The sequence below is a fragment of the Pseudochaenichthys georgianus genome, chromosome 18 (genome assembly GCF_902827115.2).
Source record: "Pseudochaenichthys georgianus chromosome 18, fPseGeo1.2, whole genome shotgun sequence".
Classification (NCBI taxonomy): Eukaryota; Metazoa; Chordata; class Actinopteri; order Perciformes; family Channichthyidae; genus Pseudochaenichthys; species Pseudochaenichthys georgianus.
In genome coordinates, this window is record NC_047520.1 from 14,703,672 (window position 1) to 14,723,694 (window position 20,023).

Below are 20,023 nucleotides of genomic sequence, written 5' to 3' on the forward strand. Positions count from 1 at the left end.
TTTTATCCTGGACCAGACGTATCAATTACACCTTCTGTCTGTGTTCCAGTTCATCGATAACTATTAGTTTGAGTCTTAAAGCTAATCAGATCTGTTTTTATTACATTTTTCATTCTTTTCAGTGCTCTTTTCTTTTAGCTCCTCTCTGTCCTTTCCCGTTCTCCTTTACTTCACCTTCAGTTGGGTCAACAACAAAATCAATATCAATTTATATGATTAGCAATGATCCCAGACATCTTTCAGTAATATCGAGCAGCGTGGCCTCTGACGGGAAACAGTCCTCTTACCCACTCATGATCTCATTTCATGAAGTAACGCTTTTTAATTCATTTAGCCTGTGGGACGGTCCAGGTTTGATTAAAAAACTAGAAAAAAAGGGGGTGGGAACAAAACTCAGCTTAAGTCCACCGGCTGTGTCTAAATGCTGAAAACGTGTTCGCGATGCATTATAATTGGTTTCAGGGTGCTTTGTATCAGATGGGATTTTCATACAGCAGAGGGCCAGGGAGGAAGGAGATGAGGGCAGAAAGCAGGACTGAATCCCAATGAGTTGATGATACACGCCTGAGCTGTGCACCGCAATTATTTCTTCTAAAGCCCCCACACACACTCTCTACTAAACCCTTCAACTCCAGAAACGCTTCAATAAGAACTGGATTTAACGTCAGGACGCAACACATTTCCCAAGATTTTTATGAACGAGGGAGTGAGAACGAAGCATGAATGGACTAATGAGAAACCCACCAACCCACCTACAACATCCTACTATGTCGCTGACCTCTGAGGCATTGTGTTCAAACATGTCATACTACATGGGGATATCAGAACAAGAGAATTAGTACCGAGCGAAAAAAAGCCACCAGGAATCCCAATCATGAGTCTCTCCAGGGAAAGCAACGAATGGGAGTGCGTGTGCGTGTGTGGCCTCTGACATCTGACCTTTTTCTCTGACAGCCACAGGAGTGCGTGTGTGGGCTGACTGTTCACAAACAACGTGGGAGAGAGCATGAAAAGCTATGTACGCGCGCACCGTTAATGTAAATCTCTGAATCAGAGACAATGTCAGGGCTTCATAGAGTGCTTTATCAGTGAAGCGAATGAGAAGCTAATGAACTTTGCTGACGAATGTAAAGGGTGAGAGAATATGTGCTGTGGGAGGCCGATGACAGCTGAGAATGTACTCCTCTCATACACTTCCTCCATTCCAGTCATTCATGGTTGACTCCTTTCGATCTCAGTTTAAATGAAGACCCTCTTTTTGGCTAAATATCTTAATTATACGCGACTTACCGTTAATAAACTATACAAAAAAACCCAGAATTTTCTTGATTGTATAACCTTACCAAAGATCTGTAAACAAATCGGTCTATTTTCTTGTTGGAGCTTAGTGTATTCTTCTCTAAATATTTGAGAAAAAAGAAAAGGGAGTATAAACAAATATAGCAGAAAAGATAACAAATGAAAGAAAACAGAGACATAAGACGAAACAGAAAACATGAAATGGAAACAAAAAACTGAGAAGCAGCTAAAGAGAAGAAGTAGCGCCAAAAAGAGATGCTAACCCTTGTTAGTCAGGGACGAAACATTTGAACCACTTGTGGTGTTTACGACAGCCGAAGAGAGATAGATTTATATTTTGAAGTTTTCAAATGCCTCAGCTTTCAGTTATACACTCAATGCAGCCAGCAAAGAGCCAAGGCTTATCAGACAAAACTGAAAGAAGCGCTGAAGTATTTCTGAAGCCTTTTTCCAGTCTCATGGTACCACTCTACTCCATCGGGCCCCATCAGCTACACTTAGAAGAAAAAGAAGGCCAAAATGAGTGCTGGAGAAAAAACAAAGAAAGAGAATGGGATGCAGGGATGAGAAAGAGGAAAGACTGTTCTCTTGTCTTTGCATAACCACGTCATGTTCCCCGGTGGGAGACAACAATGCAGCCTCAACCCAAACACATAATCTACTGTAGTCCACATGTCTTCTCACAGGCAAAGCTCCATTCAGACATTCAGTGGTTACACGCTTCCTGGCTTCCTAATCCCACGGCAATTCTCTGATATGAAGTATGCAGGGATGAGAGTTTGTGCACATCATAAGCCTGACCTTCCTTTCATACAAGATATCTTTGACCCAAAAACACAAACAAATCAGCAAAAAGATGAAAACAAGTTGCCTTCAGAATGGAACAAAGCACATGATGATCACTGGGTGTCTTCCACAAAGACAAAGGGCACTTTTAGTAACATCATAGCATATAATCAACAATGTTAAGGTCATCTGCTTATTAAAGTGATACCAAGATAAGAGGCTTCAGGCTAAACATGTGATGCGTTTTCTGTTATACCTCCAGGCAGAAGATAGAACACACAGAAGAGGAACCAAGAAAAATAAACTGAAACGCAGAATTTATTTTAGCTTGACAACCCAAAAAAAGCTGGCTCACTCCTCCTTTATCTTCAGAGTTTTCAATCAATCGATAATATTTGAGTCTATTGAAGGCCAAACAAATGGCCATCAAAAAGCAAAACATCTCTTCAAATGTGTACAATGATATATAACAAATTAAACCAGGGACTCTCCTATTTGAGATGCTTAAAACCAGAGAAATTGTTCCACTGTTTCTGCTTGAAAAAATAACTGAAAGGATTAGTTTAATATCAAAATAGTTGCCAATTATTTGTACGGAGATAGACTTATCGATTAAAGGACGTATCGTTCCAGCTCTGCTTCCTTCTGTTTGCCTTCCACTGTGAATCACAGACCAGACCACAGATCCAAAGAGCCCCTGGCCACAACAGTTAGTAGTGAAATCCAGGCAATAACTGCATTTACAGCCTGCTTTGATTAGTCTTTGTTATGACTCCCACCCACCCACACATAGTTCACTGCTAGCCAAGTGTAAATGTTGGCACAAAAACTGAAAAACTACAATGGAGTGATAAATCTTCAATCACTGGGAGCTACTGGAGGGAACGTCTTTGAGTAGAGAATCTGGTAAGCTCCTGTTGACTGCAAACAAAGACAAATATAGTTTTTGGGAGCCGGCAGGCGGGTGGAATAGCAGCTCGACACTGGGTGGCCTCCTGAAGCCATGATGCTTATTTACCTGCATAGTGTCCGACTAACCAAGCTAATCAAATTATACATACACCTCTCGCCCTCACTGTTAAAGGACCCTGATCCATGCAGGGTCCCCCCCCCCCCCCCCCCGTGTGCCGACACCCTAATGAGTTTCATGTGAGGAGCATCAAAATGGCTGCAGTGAAACTGACTGAAGCTGGCAGGGAGGCACTCTGTGATCCAGTCACTGCAGACACATACATTGGGTGGGATTTAAATAGAGCGCTGTAAACATTATGTCTATGTTTATTGACAATATAGAAATAATATCGGCACTATAGGACATTATAAACGTACTGTACTATTAGGTGTTTTACCGTTAACACATTTAGGTACAAATGCCTCTTCATTGCTTAACCAAATACTTAATTGTTTGCAAAAGCTCAATTATTATTGATTCAATAGCATTTCTTTAAATGAAAATGCCACACCCTGAAAGTAACTTTATTATGCACTGGGTAATTTTAGCCAAGCAACTTTACGACTTCTCCCCAAACACTTAACCAGAGAGTTCGAATGATTCCAGTTCAGCAAATTAGCCTCCACCAACCATTTAATATTGCATCTTATAAACACGACAGATGCAGCAATGAGGCAGTTATAAATAACATTTTCTGAGATGGAGGACAGATGGGTTGGATGACCTAAAAAAATGAAGGTGCAAAAATAACAACAACAGGGCTGGGGAGAAAGAGATCATGTGATATTATAGCTATACTACATTGACGGAAATGTTGAGTATAATCTCATTACAAAACCGTTATTATTGACTGAACTAGACTAAAATAGTGTTGGTTACTTTGACTAAGATAAGACTTAAATTCCCTTTTTAGAAAGGATAATGTTGACGAATTACAACATTTGACACAGGACTAGGCCGTTAAACAATAACAACAAAATAAACACTACAAGTGCAAGTTGTCGCTTGGATATTACAGTAAAGGCAAACCAAGCTTAACACACAGGCGGACACATACATCACATGACCAGTTGCTCATAACAACTACACTATCTTACATAAGAGTCTCTCTTCAGTAATCATGACACAAATGCAAACACAGAAGCACACACACAGACACACACCCTGATGAGGATGGCATCTTCTCCTAAAGAATGAAATGTTGAGAAGAGTAACTTTAACAGAAAGACTATGACGTAACAAGACATACAAATGTTAGATGCATGTAGGAATCTGCTTTTGTTTTGTGAGAAATGAGAACACTTCTCTGTGGGACGTCCTATCTAAATGTCTCCCTCTCTGTGTCTCTCTCGCGGCTGTTTTCTGGCATTCGTTCCAACTGTATTTGTTGTGGGGCTAGCGTGCTACAGGCCCGAATTGCGTAATGACACACAGAGACAGGGAGCTAACTTACAGAGACTGCATTCATTCAGCAAATGAACCCGAATCAACAGCCTGCAGTGCCTGTCTGAAGTAAGAATTAAGGTTGGAAAACACAAAAGGGGTTAAATCACAATAAGCTCTGCTCCAGAGGGCGGTAAAGCCCATTACGGTAACAGTCAGGTGACTGAGTTCAGGCTAATGGTCAATGGACACAGTGACGCAACCTCTAAATCTTTTCCTCCTCACTGCATCTGGGTGTAAACACCATCACATGGTGGGAGGGGAGAGAAAGGACCCCAGGCACATAACCATGCACAAACTATTGAAAGGAAATGAAAGAATAAAAACATACCGAAGATGTATTACTCTATAAACAAAGAGAATGAATTCCAAACATGGACAAAAGGAGATACACGTTCATACGGCCCCGTAAAGTCCTTGTGATTTTTGCTTTGATGGATGTGTCCCTCTCCTCGGTTTTCCACTTTAACTGTTTCCAGAAAACAGGAAGACTGGAGAGTCTGTGCTGCTGACCCCCAGCACAAAGGGGCAGCTTGTTAGAGAGATGGGCTTGTCTTCTACTCTCTCTGACGTATAGCCATCTGAATCTGCATGTGTCTGGTTCTCTTTGACACTTCAGTATTTTGTAAAAAAAAATGTAGGGCTATTTTGGGGTCCTTTTAGAGACACAGTCTGAACATTTTGAAGACCCTGGATATGAAGTCATCCTGAGCAAGATGTTGAATCACTGCCAGCTTACAGAGCCACTGACCTCGACCTCTGCCTCCTCTGGATGAGGGCAGATAAAAAGACAACTTTCCCACATGCATCAATTCCTCCAGAGAGAAGCATTAGACATAACTGTCCCTTTAAGTTTGAAAGCTGCTATGTGTCTGAATGAATCCAACACTGGCCCAGTCTGTGCACTTGTTGTTGGCGTGGAGCAGAACATGTCTGGCACCTGCTTGCTTCGCCAGCATCATCATTTATCAAGTCCCAATAAAGGCTGAAGGCAGCCCTCTGGCACCGCGCCCCGAATGCCTAAAACAGCAGAGCAGAGGCTGACCAAGCGGACGCGTGCAGGTTTACCATTTGGTTAAATTATGTTCTGCACCAATCACTGCCACACATCATTTAAGAGACATTTCCATATTGCTTAATGACATGGAGCACCATTGCAAACTATGAGGAAGTTACAGATGTTGCACCGTGCATGTTATTGTTATGATCTCAGCGATGCAAACTGTATATCAGACGTGAGTTCTTGTTTTCTTTTCACTCACCTCCTAGTCCGCCCAGGGTCGCAGCCCAGGAGGCTCCGGGGAGGAGGCACAGCAGCGCCGGGAGCAGGATCAACATCTCACCGCCAGGATTCATCATGGCTCGGCTTCTGTTCTGGTCCAGGACGGAGCTGGAGGTCCGGTCTGATTTCAACACCAAAGTCCCTTAGTCGTGGTTTCAGCTGAGATGCATCCTGATATGGTTCGCAGGTTTCTCTGAGTTCAAAAACACGCAGAGCTCGAAAGCTCCAAATCAATGTTTAATAAGTTATGTTGTTACGTTTTAATTAAATTAATGCTTTCTTATATATTTTTATTATGCTATCTTGCTACAGGTTACTGCTTTCCCCGTAGCTGCACAAAGCTCACAGAAGTGTATGCATCCGCTCAGTGCAATGCAATATGTGTATTATCTACAAAAGAAAAGCGACATGCTCAGAACCAAAAGACACATGTGTAGTTATATTGTAGTTGTATTTGGGGTGTATTCCAGTCCCAAACTGTGTGTCAAAGTAATCCAAAGTACCGTCCTTCCGTGCAGGAATACTGTCCAGTGTACAGGGTGAGAATAAACTGAAGCCTCGCTCCTATCCCCGGTCGCTCTGTGCCCCGGTGTCGCCGTGCTTGTCCCGCTGATACAGAAAAAAACCTCCGCTGGTCTTCAGTTTAATATTATCTGTTGAAAACAAAGCGTAAAAATCACGTTTCCGTCCGTGAAGTGAAACTAAATTGAGAGCGCGCGTTGAGTGTTGAGTGTTGAGTGTAAGGAGCTCGAGCGCTGGCACGGTATATGGAAGCTAGTGATGACCGGCGCGAGGAGGAAAGCTGTGCTGCTACAGCGCTCGAGTGCTGAGAGTCTCGCGCCCCGCCCTCCGGAAAAGTCAGCGCGAGAGTACACAACAGGTAAGGGTGACGTCACTGCAGACAGGTGCACACCTCGTTTGAAGTTCATATTAAACTACTGAGAACAATGGCGTTGTTTAAGTGACGTTCTTTAGATTTAGGGATTAATTCCGTTGCAGGCAGTGTAATGTTATGGAGTAATTCAAGGTTGCACTATCAATGCAATATGCAAACCGGCAGTGGTTATAGTATAACCTGTCATTGCAATAGGTCGACATTACATTACTTGTTAGATGCTTTTATCCAAAGCGACTTACATACTCAATACTGTGGACAATCCCCACGAGCAATTTGGGGTGAAGTATCTTGCCCAGGGACACAACGACATGCTGACTGCAGTGGGGTTTGAACCTGTGACCAGGGGCGCCGTAAGGGGGTGAAAAGTTAGGACGATTCTAAGGGCCCGTGACTGACGGGGGCCCCAAAATATTTAGAACATTAAGAAAAAAATATATAAGTAACCTGTCATCCATCCTCAATAATTAACATTAATAGAACGTTATATTGATAAGTACTCACTAAACTTACGATTCATTTAACTTATTTTCTTCCAAAAGTTAATTATCCAAAGCCTATGTACACCCCCTTCTATTTACATGTAATGGTTTGGTCCTGCCTCCAAACGCGGTTCGGGCACTGGCACTTGCAGAGAGTGAAAGCATGTGAGGAGGGATGCTAGTACTTAGCCTACATACGTGTGTTGTACCATGTTTCAACGACTCAAAAAGTCAGGCTCTAAGAAAAGAAGAGAAAGGAGAGAAAGACAAGAGAGAGGGACTAAAGGGCGACAACATGTCACCCAGTTTTTCACAAGAAAAGGTGTGGTCCATGAGTGGTGGAAATTAGTCTGTTAGCTAATGTTTTTTTTTACTAAGCTGACATTAAGTACAGACAATTCAGAGATTTTTCATTTCACTGCTCTTTTAGCTGACATTTAAAGGTGGGGTAGGTAATTCACTTCAGAAAAACCTTTTTGTTATATTCCATGGAATGCTCTTAACATCCCGATAGCAATGAATATATTAAATACTTTGACAATAAATACATACAAAAATGTCATCTGTGGAAGCCGTGGCGCTGTAAAAAGCACGACCAATCATCTGAGCCGGCCCGGCTAAAATAATTTGATGGCCTACCTGCCTGTCAGCCTTCCAACTGTGCACAAATCTCTTGCCCTCATTGGGCATGTGCGCGTTTGTGTGTGTTGGAGGAGGGGCTCTGTAAGGAAGTCTGAAGGAAGGGGCAGATTTTTTTTTGGTTGTGTACTTTCAGATTCTAGCGCTCTCGAGCTGGTTTCTCCATTCTTACCTACCTACCTTTAATAAATGCAGGCACATTTTTAGCGCCTATTCATACTAAATCAGTTGTCCCCCCCCCCCCCTGGTGCCAGGACCAACAGATCCATCTCTAGGCTCAGCAGCCCTGTCCCCCCATAATGCTGAACCTGAACCAGCTTTTCTCCCAACTGAAGGAGGTGAGCAGCATTGTGTTGATTGACATGCCGCTTAACATATTTGAAGGGAGACTGGAATAAAAAAAAAATATATATATATATATATCAAAACAAAAGGCTAACATCTAATTTTAATTATACATTTCAAACACAGTATTTTCCCACATAGCCAATGATCTACATAAAACAAAAAACTGCTTTTAGTCTATTTGGATGATGGACAGTTTGAAGCGTTGAGTGATCAGTCTGTATTAGGTAAACAAAATGTTAATCACCGATATTTTGGTTATGATATTAATACTAATGTTATTATATTAAAGCAGGGGTGGGGAACCTCCGGCCCCCGGTCCGTATACGGACCGCTAGACCTTTTTGTACGTCCCTCGAAGTAATTTATAAACAAAGTGGCCTGTGCCTGGTGGTGGGGCCCAATGTGATATATTTTCATGGGGCCCAAAATCCCTGGCGGCGCCCCTGCCTGTGACACACTGATCCAAACACCTATAGACAACCCACTACGCCACACACCTCCATCCGACATAACCTATAGAGTATCTAAAGAATGCACAATATAAAATATAGACAAAACATTACAATACTTTATAATAGACCAATCTACTGCAAATAAACAGAGGATACATTAAAAATGTGTGTAAAGAAGTATATAATATTAAAGTTTAACATTGAGGTAGTGTGAGTAAAATATGTATGCAAATTGAGTGGAGCCTGGTGAAGAAAAATAAAATAAATATGAAGCTGTGAGTTTTCATTTGACGAGGAATATTCTCTCTGCTCCTTTTATGTGCTCCTGTGGTCTGGCTTCCTTAATCCACCTTTCAGTCATCTGACATCATGGGGGGCGGAGCGTCTAAAGTAAGATGATTAAATCCTAGAAGTGAGGTCAATGGTCTGCAGGCCTTAACCACACTAATAATCCACAGGGAGATTGTTTTCTGCCATGTGCTGTTAATTTCTCCTGACATTTACGTCTGCAGTGCTTCAAAAACTCAACCTAATGTGTATTAAAGTGGTGTCAAAACACATGTCTTTAAAAACAATAGGCTCCTTAGTAAAGAGATGGCTCAAGCTTGTGTTGAAATGCTAATATTTTTGGGATAAACTGTGCAGCAGCCATAACTTCATTACTGGAAACACTCCCGCTCAATCTCTCTTTTCTCTAAGGATAGCAGGGCTGCTGGCAGTGCTGACCGGATAATTTCACGGGGCGGGGGTGCAGACATGTACCCCCACTATGGGACAAAAGGGAGGGGTCACAGAGGACCATGGATTAAAGGATTTGGTAGACTGAGAGGGGGAAGGAGAAGCTGGAGGAGGAGGACCGGGGTCAGAGGTAAGAGAGCCATGATAAAGAAAAGCCAAAAGGAGCTAAGAAGTGAGCGGCGCCGTCGCTAATCGAGCCTGATTACACTCACACTGTGCGTGTCTCATCTTTGCTCAGCCGATGACTTTTCAATGACTTAACATCACTCAGCATCACAATGAACATCTTCATCACTGGCCGTTGGAGATGGAAACCCCCATGGTGCCTTCACCCATGACTTGTGGGTGGCTAGTATATTCATCACTGTCAGGGTGGAGGTCCAGCTCAGGGTCAGTTCTTGTTCAGAATGACTGCAGTGGTAGCTGGGATAATAAGGAAGCTGTTAAAACTTCATGTCATTCAATATGTATCAAACTTCTCTGAGCTGAACTCAAGCTTAACTGCCCCCTGCTGGACAGGTGAAGCAAGTGCTAAAAAAAGATTAAATAATACACTGAAAACACAAACTGGAAAGAAATACTTACATTTCTCCATATATCAGACACAAATACAAATGCACAGACACAGTCAAATTGATTCAAGCCATCAACACACTCTACACACAAGGGTTCAAGCTGAAACATCATTTGCATAATTTGGGCATAAAGATTGGCATAAATTAACCAGGAGCACCAACCAGGGAGCAGCATGGACTTAAAGGGATTGCCACGGCTGCTTATCTGTCCCCGCACATTAATATTCAGACCCTGATGTAAGGAGGCTGCAATCCGTGACCCTGCACTCCTTCTGTTAATGTGTGTGTGCATGCATGCATTGCCACAAGTCTGTAAATGTGTCTTTCTATATATGAGCACATTTTCAAAACAAATCAGGGTACATATGTGGATGTGGCAGCCAAGGCCAGACACTGGGTTAGGTTAACATTTTGACATGTGTGTGTGTGTATGAGTGTAGATGTGTGATGAAATTGAAGGATTGTTAGGGGTGAAGGGGTTGACTGAAAAGAAAATCAGACGTAGGAAAGCGATGGAGAGACAGATGAGCCACCACCTCCAGCAAATGTAATTATATGCCTCAGATTCACTGAGCAGCTGCTTCTTGATCAGCTTTAAGCCAGGACACACACACTCACACACACACACACACGTGACATTGCCCTTGCCCTTGGACATCAGGTCAAAAAGTGGAACAGTGATTTTAGTTAAAAATGATGAATCTATAGTTTTTTTGTGAAGTGGTATTATCGTAAAAGTGTGACTAATCTATTAAGTGGATAATTAATGCATTCAGTCCTGGCTCTTGGTGCCGTTCTCCCCCTTATTCAGTAACAGCCTGGGTGGGTATGTGTGTGTGTGAGGGAGAAAAAAAGGGAGGGGTCACAAAAGGCAGGAGACTTCTGCCCTGAGGAGCAGAGGGGCCACATGCACTCACACAGAAACACTCATTTAGTTAACAGCTTTCATTTTCCTAATTAAACTCTAGATATAGTGCACAATGTGTTTCAGTCCTCTCCCACCCCCACGTCCCTGTTTCCCATCATACTTTCCACCTTTGCTGCTGCAGCTGTGCACATTTCCCCCTCGCGCCCTCTGTCAATATGTGTCACTCAAACTGTCAATCTAAGGAGCAGTGTAGAGTTGTAAAGCAGAACTCCTGTACAGAATGGGAGCATTTCACCCAGAATAAAAAAGATTACAAGGCGAGCGTGGGGTCAATCTCCCCCTGCTTGGCGTATGTATCGCAGCTGGCTGGTTGCCAACTGATTTACCCCCCATCCCTCACCTCTGCTGGGAAGGAAATGGAAGAAACTCCCAAAACCTTTTCCGCTAATCCCCCAACAATGGATTCTGCTGTTTCATTGAGGTTGGAGGTGGAAGGGATTCAGGCAGCGGCTCTGAACTGTTGGGTTGAGCACAGGTAAGCCTGCAGATATGGATCAACGCTCAAGCTAAAGCATTTCACTTCATTCAAGCCAAATGATCCGAGAATATGGGTATTTTTGTCCAGGTCACTCAAGATACACAGAGAAATAACCAGGCACTAGAAGGTTAATGCATTCAATCATTCCAAAGGAGGATGTTAAGCAGATACATCACTTAATCCATCATATCTTACTGCATATGTGTAACAAATTACACAAAGGTGAAGAGACTGAGACCACACCCTTCTGTATTTCCAAAACAATTCGCAACAAACAGAGGGGATGTAGCTCAGTGGTAGAGTGCATGGGTTCAATCCCCAGCATCTCCACTTCTTCTAAACAAACCAGGATGTATACGGCCCTCCTCTGAATCACAAATGATAAACTCTGGAGTTTAGTGCGATGCCATTACTTGCCTCATTGCCTTGATGTTCATCTCCTCCTCCGACTGTTTGTCCCGGCAGGTCCTTTCCTCAAAGCAAACAGAGCAAGAATATAGTTACCCCATTCAGTAATATTTCAAAAAGCAATCGGTATTACACTTGCATGTCATATTGGATGTAACACAATTAGGATCAGCGCATAAAACCCCTCGTATCTGCCTTCTTCTGTCATGGGTAAAATGAACCCTCTTTTTCACTTCCAACGTTACAAGAACACAAAATGTGCGGTGGTTCCAAGAAACAAGGAAACATGTTGGGAGGCTTCTCATGTGGCTCCAGCTGCATCTGCTGAGGTGTCGCAACATGTGCATGTTTTCAGTATTAATAAAAGTGTTTTAATCAGTCCAATATTGGCCCGTTGGAAGTCAATTCTTTCATGCAGTCATAGGGGAGAACTGTGTACGCTATCTATCCATGTGTTGTAAATTAAAGATGTTCAAACAATGCTAACCGATCAATTATTTACATGTCATACACAAGCACAACCTAGACAGCAAACACACACATGAATGCACACAAACATACACAAAGACACAACCTATTCTATTAAAAAGCCCTGTCTAATCAAAGGGATTGTTTCAGCTATAATTAGCTTGTACTTATATAGACATTCTCTGTGTGAGCTGAAATATAATCATTACCGTCATTCTTCAAAGAACCAGGAAGTGCTCTGTAAGACATACATGCTGCTTTTCAATAATGGCTGGTCACTTAAATCGAATACAGGTAATTCTAATCATCTATTTTTTTTATGTGTATTATCTCGATGCCCAAGACAAATTTCTCCTAAGGGAGACAATAAAACTCTATCTAATCTATTGCAGTTATTCCCAGCTGTGAGATACAACTCTTTCTCTCTTTTGTCAGTCGTCTGCAGATTTTTAACTCCACCTTTTAAAATCCGCTCAACTTGATAAGAATGTTGACCTCTCTGTAAGAGAATTACCGCGGACAATCCACCACTGTTGTTATTAGAAAGCCAAAAAAGTGTAAAGGTGGAGAAGGGCCGTTCTGTACAAAAGTAGCGATTACCTGTTGATTCAGCTAGTTAATAAATCAAAATGGATACGTGGCTAAAAGTAATGGAAAACCAATTGGCAAAAAAATACTACTCCAAGTGCTAATATTAGCAGCTACCAACCTTAACATTGAAAGTTCAATTGCACAAAAAAAATGTCTTAATAATATTTACATATCGTTAAAATAATATCAAATCGACTCAAGGGTACACTTGCAACAGGTTCATGCTGTTGAAAATGATGAAGTGTTAAATTAAAGTATCCAGTATCTGACTCCTTATGGCAAAGAAAGGTAAAATGTCATTACCAAGAATTGCTCTAACCTAATTCTTCGAGTGTGGCATTCTGGTATTTGATTCCACAGCAGATGGTGTTATCAATTATTGAGCCTGAGAAGATGACGCTGTCCTCAATCAGATTAAGTAGATTAAGCCAACATCAAGTCCCTTATGATCCTGACTCAGTTTCTTGGATCATCACCCGACATAAAGATGCACACACCCCTGACACCACCTCCTTATATATATATAGCTATGTTCACCCTACAGGTCTCTAACACCCTCTAGGTGTCTGTGTTAATGTATGCCATTTTTAAATCTGACCTAAATACGCCACCCGTTGTGCTCTCTGAGCGTTATCTGACTACATACCATGATGGAGTCCCTGCCAACATACCCAGCGCTCCACCCAACCCAATGCAAGTGTCCCCTTAATCCTGTTAACCCACTCTTGCTGTGTGGAGGAGCAGAGAGCCTCGGGCAAGAACCACATTGTACCCCTCCACCCCACTGAGATCTAATTGAAGAAACAAGTGCTTGGTACAAAGTGAAGCTCCTGTGACATTAATACATGACTAGAGTAATACAAAAAAAAAACCTGTGATCCGTGGCGTATTAATTGGAACAACAGGATTGTGAATGTGGGGGTGCAGAGGAAAAGGAAGCACATTTAAAGAGCAGCTAATGCTATGTTTAAGTTGAGTTTTTCGGCTACCTTCATGGTAAATCATTTAATCATTTTTAGTGCTTAACATGCCTTCCAAGAACCAGCAGAATACGCCACTATGTTTAAATTGAGTGTTGTTTTAGTGATTCTGAATATATAAATCAAAAAGAATAGCCCTAGCCGTTTCTGAAAGCGTATCCTAGTTAAAAAGTGAAAACAGTGTGTGAAAGACGATTAAATGTGTCGTTCAGATATGTGTAGAGTAACCAAACTACTCCAACAACAGCCTACTGCAAGTAATGATGTTTTTACAGCTTCCTCACATTTTTTCATACGATTTCTGCCCATGTAATCACCCATGGATGATAGAGTTTAACCCATACATTGCTATAGTGTTTGCTTTCAAAGTCAAAGTGAGCCGAGGATGAGAGGTGACATGCTGTTTTCTTGTAGATTTGTAGCATGTGAGGCGATTGGGGTCATTGTTTCCTGATGATCAAATCTGACCTCTGAAAGAATGAGACAAGTCTGTTGCGTGCTAAGCTGCTCTCGACAACATGTTTTGACCCCTGATCCAGCTGAAGAAATAGGGGTGTTAGTAATAGAAAAGAGGTCATATGGGTAGATTCACTGATCACCATTGGCAGCAGTTAGAAGGTCACAAGAGGAGAGAAAATCAAGCTATGGCTCACTTTGTTAGATTTCACAGTGGTCTTTTTATTGCGACAATACGCTTGTAAGTACAGTTCCCAGCGAGGGAGATAAACGGCTGTGGTTGGCTGATAGCACAGATTTAAAGCCTTTCAAAAGTACACACTAAACAGCGTTTGACTCGTTTGCTTTATCGCTGAGCTGCAATATGGATGTGGAATATTCCCATTTTCTTTGCTGGAAATAGTCAAGGTCTTTCAGTCTGAGCCTTTATTGTTTGTGGGGAAAAGCAAGCTTTGGCTGAGCTTGAGTCCGACCCGTTAAACTGTCCAGTAAATTGAGCTGGACTCGATGTCTTTTTGGAGCTGATTTCACTTGTTGTATCCATTTCAATGTCAGTTTCAACACTGCATTTTAAGCCTGGAACATTCGTTTAGGGAAAAAAGTACATCGCAGTCAGGTCACATCAGAATGATTACACAGCAGCAGCCAGTGTTGAAAGGGGGAGAGATTATGATTATATGGGAGAAACTGATGACTTCATTCAGTGGATTCAGAGGTTGATGACGCAGATTATACTGCACTGTAGATCACTGATTAAGCGATTCACTGTGCATGTGTGGATGTCTGCACATATGATAATCCTCAATCTGACACGTGTGAGTCTCAGAATGGTGTCCGGCACTGTGTATATTATTTATACACATAAACACATAAACATGAATATGATCGTGTGAGTGACACAGAACATGGAGTGGAAGTGTTTTCTTGCCCTATTTAAGTGACATACAAGTTCATTGAAAATGCATGAATCATCTTTTTAAGTCGTAACTCAACTAAGGAAGTTCTGCAACATACTCTGTCGGGAAATGTTGTTACACAAATTCAATATTTAAGAATAACAATCTTCTTTTACAGCTAAATATGTTTGGTTTTATGTTTGGCACATACTTTAAACATGAAAGATTTACAAAAATGATGTGGCCTGTAATAGAGTAATATATTTGTTTGACTGAAAAGGCAGATAAATGAACCCGCCATTTTAAAGTTAAAGATGATCTCTGCAATTTTTCATCACGAATAGCGCTATTGATCAATGTTTAATGAGTAATCCCTGTTGTTCTGAGCATAAGGATGCAAGTGGGTAATGTGATACTACTACGATATATCCAACAGTTTATTTCATTCTATTTATAAAAAAAAAGGATGCACTATTAAATACTGCATGTACAAAAAGCAGATAAAGTATTTTGTATCTGTGTGCAGGGCAAAGCTCCAAGACTTCCAAATTGTAAAATGTTTTCAATACTGTGGTAAAAACAGTTCAAGGCTGCCTTACGTAATGGCATTCACCCAACACCTCTCTTGTGGCCTTGAACTTCCTCTAAATTAAATAAATCTGAAATAGTAAAAACATTCAATTCCGCTGCTCAAATTGCTGTGTTTATTATAAATCAGAGCGCATTCAACAGAGGGGTTGTAGCTCAGTGGTAGAGCGCGTGCTTCGCATGTATGAGGTCCTGGGTTCAATCCCCAGCATCTCCACTTCTTGTTTACAGGGCAAAACACTTACAATCATCCGCTATTGGAAGATACACAATGGCCCTTTCTCATTTCTCGAACTCCCCTACTCGACTCCTATCCTCGATACTTAGTCCCGCCCACAGGAGATGCGAGCGGAGGAGCCGAGGAGGGGAACCGAGGAGAGAGGAGGGGAAGCAGCAGGCGGTTAGAGAAATGAGAACTCCTCTCCTCTGAGCGGTCATTTTAAAGAGACGTCCATTAATGATGACAGAAGGCACAGCAGCCTCTGTCTGATGGACAGATGTGTTCATGATGACTTGTATATTTACTTTGATTCATTCACAGTGCGGTATAATGAGACAATAACAGGCTACAGATGCGGACACGCACACACACACATATATATGTGTATATATTTATATAAATAAATACAATTTCAGAATCAAACAGAGCACTCTCATAACTCGTAACACTATCAGAGACTGGATATATCCCCCCCCCCTCTCCCCTTTGGTCGCTACAATGAGGAAAATAAATTACGGGCCAAAAGTTGTATTTACAAGTATTACAAGTAAGCAGAGGACACCAAACCAACAGACCTGTCTGTCCGCTGCATCTACGCACACACTGTACCACACACACCTGCACACTGTACCACACGCACACACACACACACACACACGCACGCACGCACATACAGCTCCTAAAACAGGCTACAGCCGTTGTGTATTTTATTGTGAAGCACTGAATGGTTTTAGAAAAATATCGACTCTTTGTTTGTAGATATCTACTAAACTAAAGCAAAAAGAGTAGGCCTGTTCTACTGAGTGATATATATTATACACACTGCTCTGCTTTCTGCAAGGACCTCACAGCTGTTCTCTCTGTAAACATCGCGTCGCGATGAAAGCAGTTTCTAAAATAATATCCAGGGGATGCATGCAGAGCTGTCATTGGCTGAGATAAGTCCGGCCGTGCGTCACGACTCTTTGAAACATCTCTGTTCCCGGAAATGCATCCGCGAAGCAGCCGTGGAGGACCATGGAGGACCCATCAGTGTATCCTCGGTTAGAGCTCCTCCAGAGAGCCTCCTCGATGCTCGATGCTCGGTCCTCGACGTGCATTTAGAGAAATGGGATGTCCTTCAACATGGCGCGCTAAAATTCATTTCCGGGTCACTACCGGAGGACAGAGGAGTCGAGGAGTCGAGGAGAGAGATTTGATGAAATGAGAAAGGGCCAATGTCCAAGAGTGACCTGAGTAAAATCAACAACATCCTTGTACTACCAAGGCAATGAATACAAAAGAAAAACATGTCATCTGTTCTTCCTGGTGGACTTTCAGCTTACCTGCCTTGACCCCGGTTGTCCTCCAACTTTTATTTTTCATTCACCAGATCCACTGCGGAGAGATTAATGAGAAAATATGAAACATGGGTTTTATGTCATGTATTTTTATTGTATATCATCTGTTTTTATATCCACCATTCTCCCTGTTCTCTTTTTCACCAAGAGACCTTGAGCAAACAGAAAACAGGGGGTCGTGATGAAATAACGGAGTAAAAGAGAAGGGCGTTGACGCTGAAGAAAGAGGGAAAAGGAGTGGGGGAGGAATAAGGAATAGAAATAAAGAAGCCAGTAAATTGGTCCTTGGCAGGTTTTAGGGCTGATGGATGAAAAATGCATAGTTAGGCTGAGAGCACTCTAACTTTGATAAAAGACAGGGTTCAATAATCAGCACATGAATATGGATTAATACATTTCATCAGGAGGGAGAGCAGGTTTGTGGAGGCATGAATCCAGCTGAGTGTCTACTCAAATGACAGCAGCTCCTTCATTTTAAGCCTTTGCAACTGGAGATGGAAAGAAGAAATGCAGCAATAATTAAAAATGGAGAGAAGGAGTGACAGGGGGACAGGAGGGAGGAGGAAGAGAGTGGCGTCTGTGCTTCCCAAACATCTGCTGACTGATGAGCAGGAGAGGAGAGGACGGGAAGTTAGTTTCAAAGCTTAAAATACGAGTGGGTACGGGAAATAAATCATATGTTCTATTAATACTGTATGAGGTTAGAGGGTATATTATTGAACTGTAAATCGCATCCGTCATGAGGAGAGGGATTCAGAGGCCATGCTTGAAACTGGCACTTTTTATTTAGGCCCTTTTAGTGAGTGCCACTTAGTAGTTAATACAAAATTGGTATTTGACAATACATCTTTATAGTGTAAGTTTGAGTGTAAATAATAAAATTCTAAACACATTTATTGTTGGATTAGAAGAAATGTCAAAAAATGTACAGTATAAGAAACGTCTAAACGATGAATAGAATGCTTAAAGAGGACATTTTCAGGTTCATATTTGCATTTTGGCATTCTACTGGGAAGTGTTTTCATGCTATAATGTTCCGTAAGCTCTTTATTCTTCTCATACTGCCTGTGCTGCAGCACCTCTTTTCACCCTCTGTCTGAAACCAGAGCCCAGTCTGCTCTGATTGGTTATCTGGCCGGCTCTGTTGTGATTGGTCAACCGCTTTAAGAAGCTCATTTTCCGTATTTTTTTTGGTGACATTTATCTTTTTTTTACTAACATTTAAATCATTTTTCCAATACTTTGGTTTATGACAAAATAGGTATCATTTACTGTGCCTTATACAGACACACAGAGCAGACTAAATGTGGCACTGTAGACCTTGTCTCATTGATTTGCACGTAAAATACACATGCCGCATTTAGCACTAGCAATATATACAGTAGGCTATTTGCTCATTCTGTATACGTCTATCCTTGGCTTGCTGCCATAAGCTTTCAGAGAATTATGAGTACTGTGGGATTTATTCCATCTGCTGAAATAAAATACATTTGACTTGGCTGGGTTTCAATTTTGTTTCACATCTTTCGAAACAAAGGCACTCAGGTCCAAATGTATTGACAAAGAAAGCTGGTAAATATGGTATATATCGGATTGCTTTTAACTACAACTACTAGGTCAAATGTATCGTACAGTACCAACATGACTGATGACTGACTGGTTTGTGCTTACTAAATTGCGGTTTTCAAAAATCAGCTCAAAAACCCTTCGATATGTGCACTCATCTCCGTTAACTGCTCTTACAAGAACATTTCATTTCCTTGCTTTCAAAGCTGTCTGTACTTTATTGATTTCCCTCAGATGCAGGCACCTTAATAAAGTTCAGTCGAGCGTGTGATGCTGTCACTTTCTTCTGGAAATCTGTACACAGAGATGAAAGCTTGACAACAATGTTTGTGATACAATCCCCTCCACTGCATTGTGATGACAGTTCATCTCTCACGAGAACGAGACTGAAAAGATTTTTTTGACAACGCCGGAAACAATTCTGTTGTTTTTTTGTGTCTGAACAGGTAGTTTCTCAGGGGTACATTTAACCTGACAGACATGGTTGCTGGTGTTATCCCTTGGGCAAAAGACTAGTAAATACGGATGTGTTCTGGAGGAAACGTGGATAAAAAATGCACTAAATGTCAAGATACATCAGTTTAGTCTTTCACTTCCCTCGCTGTCATCTCACACAAACTTCTTTATAGACCAACATTAATTCGGCACTTGAATGCAGCTTTTACTTTTATTTAATAGAGAACAATGTGTGTAAAGGAAGCCAGAACAATGGTTAAATAATTAATCTGGTTTAAGCTATTAGTGAAAACTCTTAGGATGATTTAACTGAGGGCTATTGTACTTGGATGTTGAATTGTTGATTTAAAGACTTGTTTTCAAAGATAAGTCCATGGCAAAAATATTTCTTATTAATATTTATTTTAACTTTTCCTGGAGGCTTTATACTTTGGCGCTTATTTTACTACATCACCTTACTACGTCCTCCTTTCCTGCGGTCACAATTAGAGACAGTTGTTCCTACTTGGAAAAAACTCACACCTTCGTGTTCTGATGCATGAAGTAATATTATTTTTAATGATACTGGTCATGCAGTGTCATTGCCCCTAGACAGTGGCTCCTGGCTCTGTCCTTCAGGCTCTTTTTCCTCTATTCCTGCTCCCATTTTTCTCCATGTCCTCTCGCCTCCCTCCATCTCTCCTCCAAACATGGAGCTCCTACTTTGAGCTCCTTCAACCCCCTGAAGACAGACAGACATGGAGGGAAGCAGGCTTTG

General features: G+C 41.6%; 1 protein-coding gene and 1 non-coding gene across 3 annotated transcripts in view; one reads left to right on the forward strand and one right to left on the reverse strand.

Moving 5' to 3' along the window:
* sema4f (sema domain, immunoglobulin domain (Ig), transmembrane domain (TM) and short cytoplasmic domain, (semaphorin) 4F) overlaps positions 1-6,986 on the reverse strand; it is a 54,641-nt gene extending 47,655 nt beyond the window's left edge. Inside the window, exons 1-2 of one of the 2 annotated variants that reach the window (XM_071206559.1) lie at positions 6,904-6,986; positions 5,743-5,955 (exon numbers count right to left, since the gene is read on the reverse strand). In XM_071206559.1, the coding sequence (XP_071062660.1) occupies positions 5,743-5,839 (97 nt within the window). In that variant the 5' untranslated portion in view covers positions 5,840-5,955; positions 6,904-6,986. Of the gene's footprint in view, positions 1-5,742; positions 6,570-6,903 lie in introns of those variants that run through there. The other variant, XM_034106292.2, reaches the window with a different exon arrangement.
* An 8,843-nt stretch (positions 6,987-15,829) lies between these two features.
* trnaa-cgc (transfer RNA alanine (anticodon CGC)) lies at positions 15,830-15,901 on the forward strand. Its single transcript has one exon. It is a non-coding gene; the product is annotated as a tRNA-Ala (tRNA).
* Positions 15,902-20,023: the final 4,122 nt, after the last annotated feature.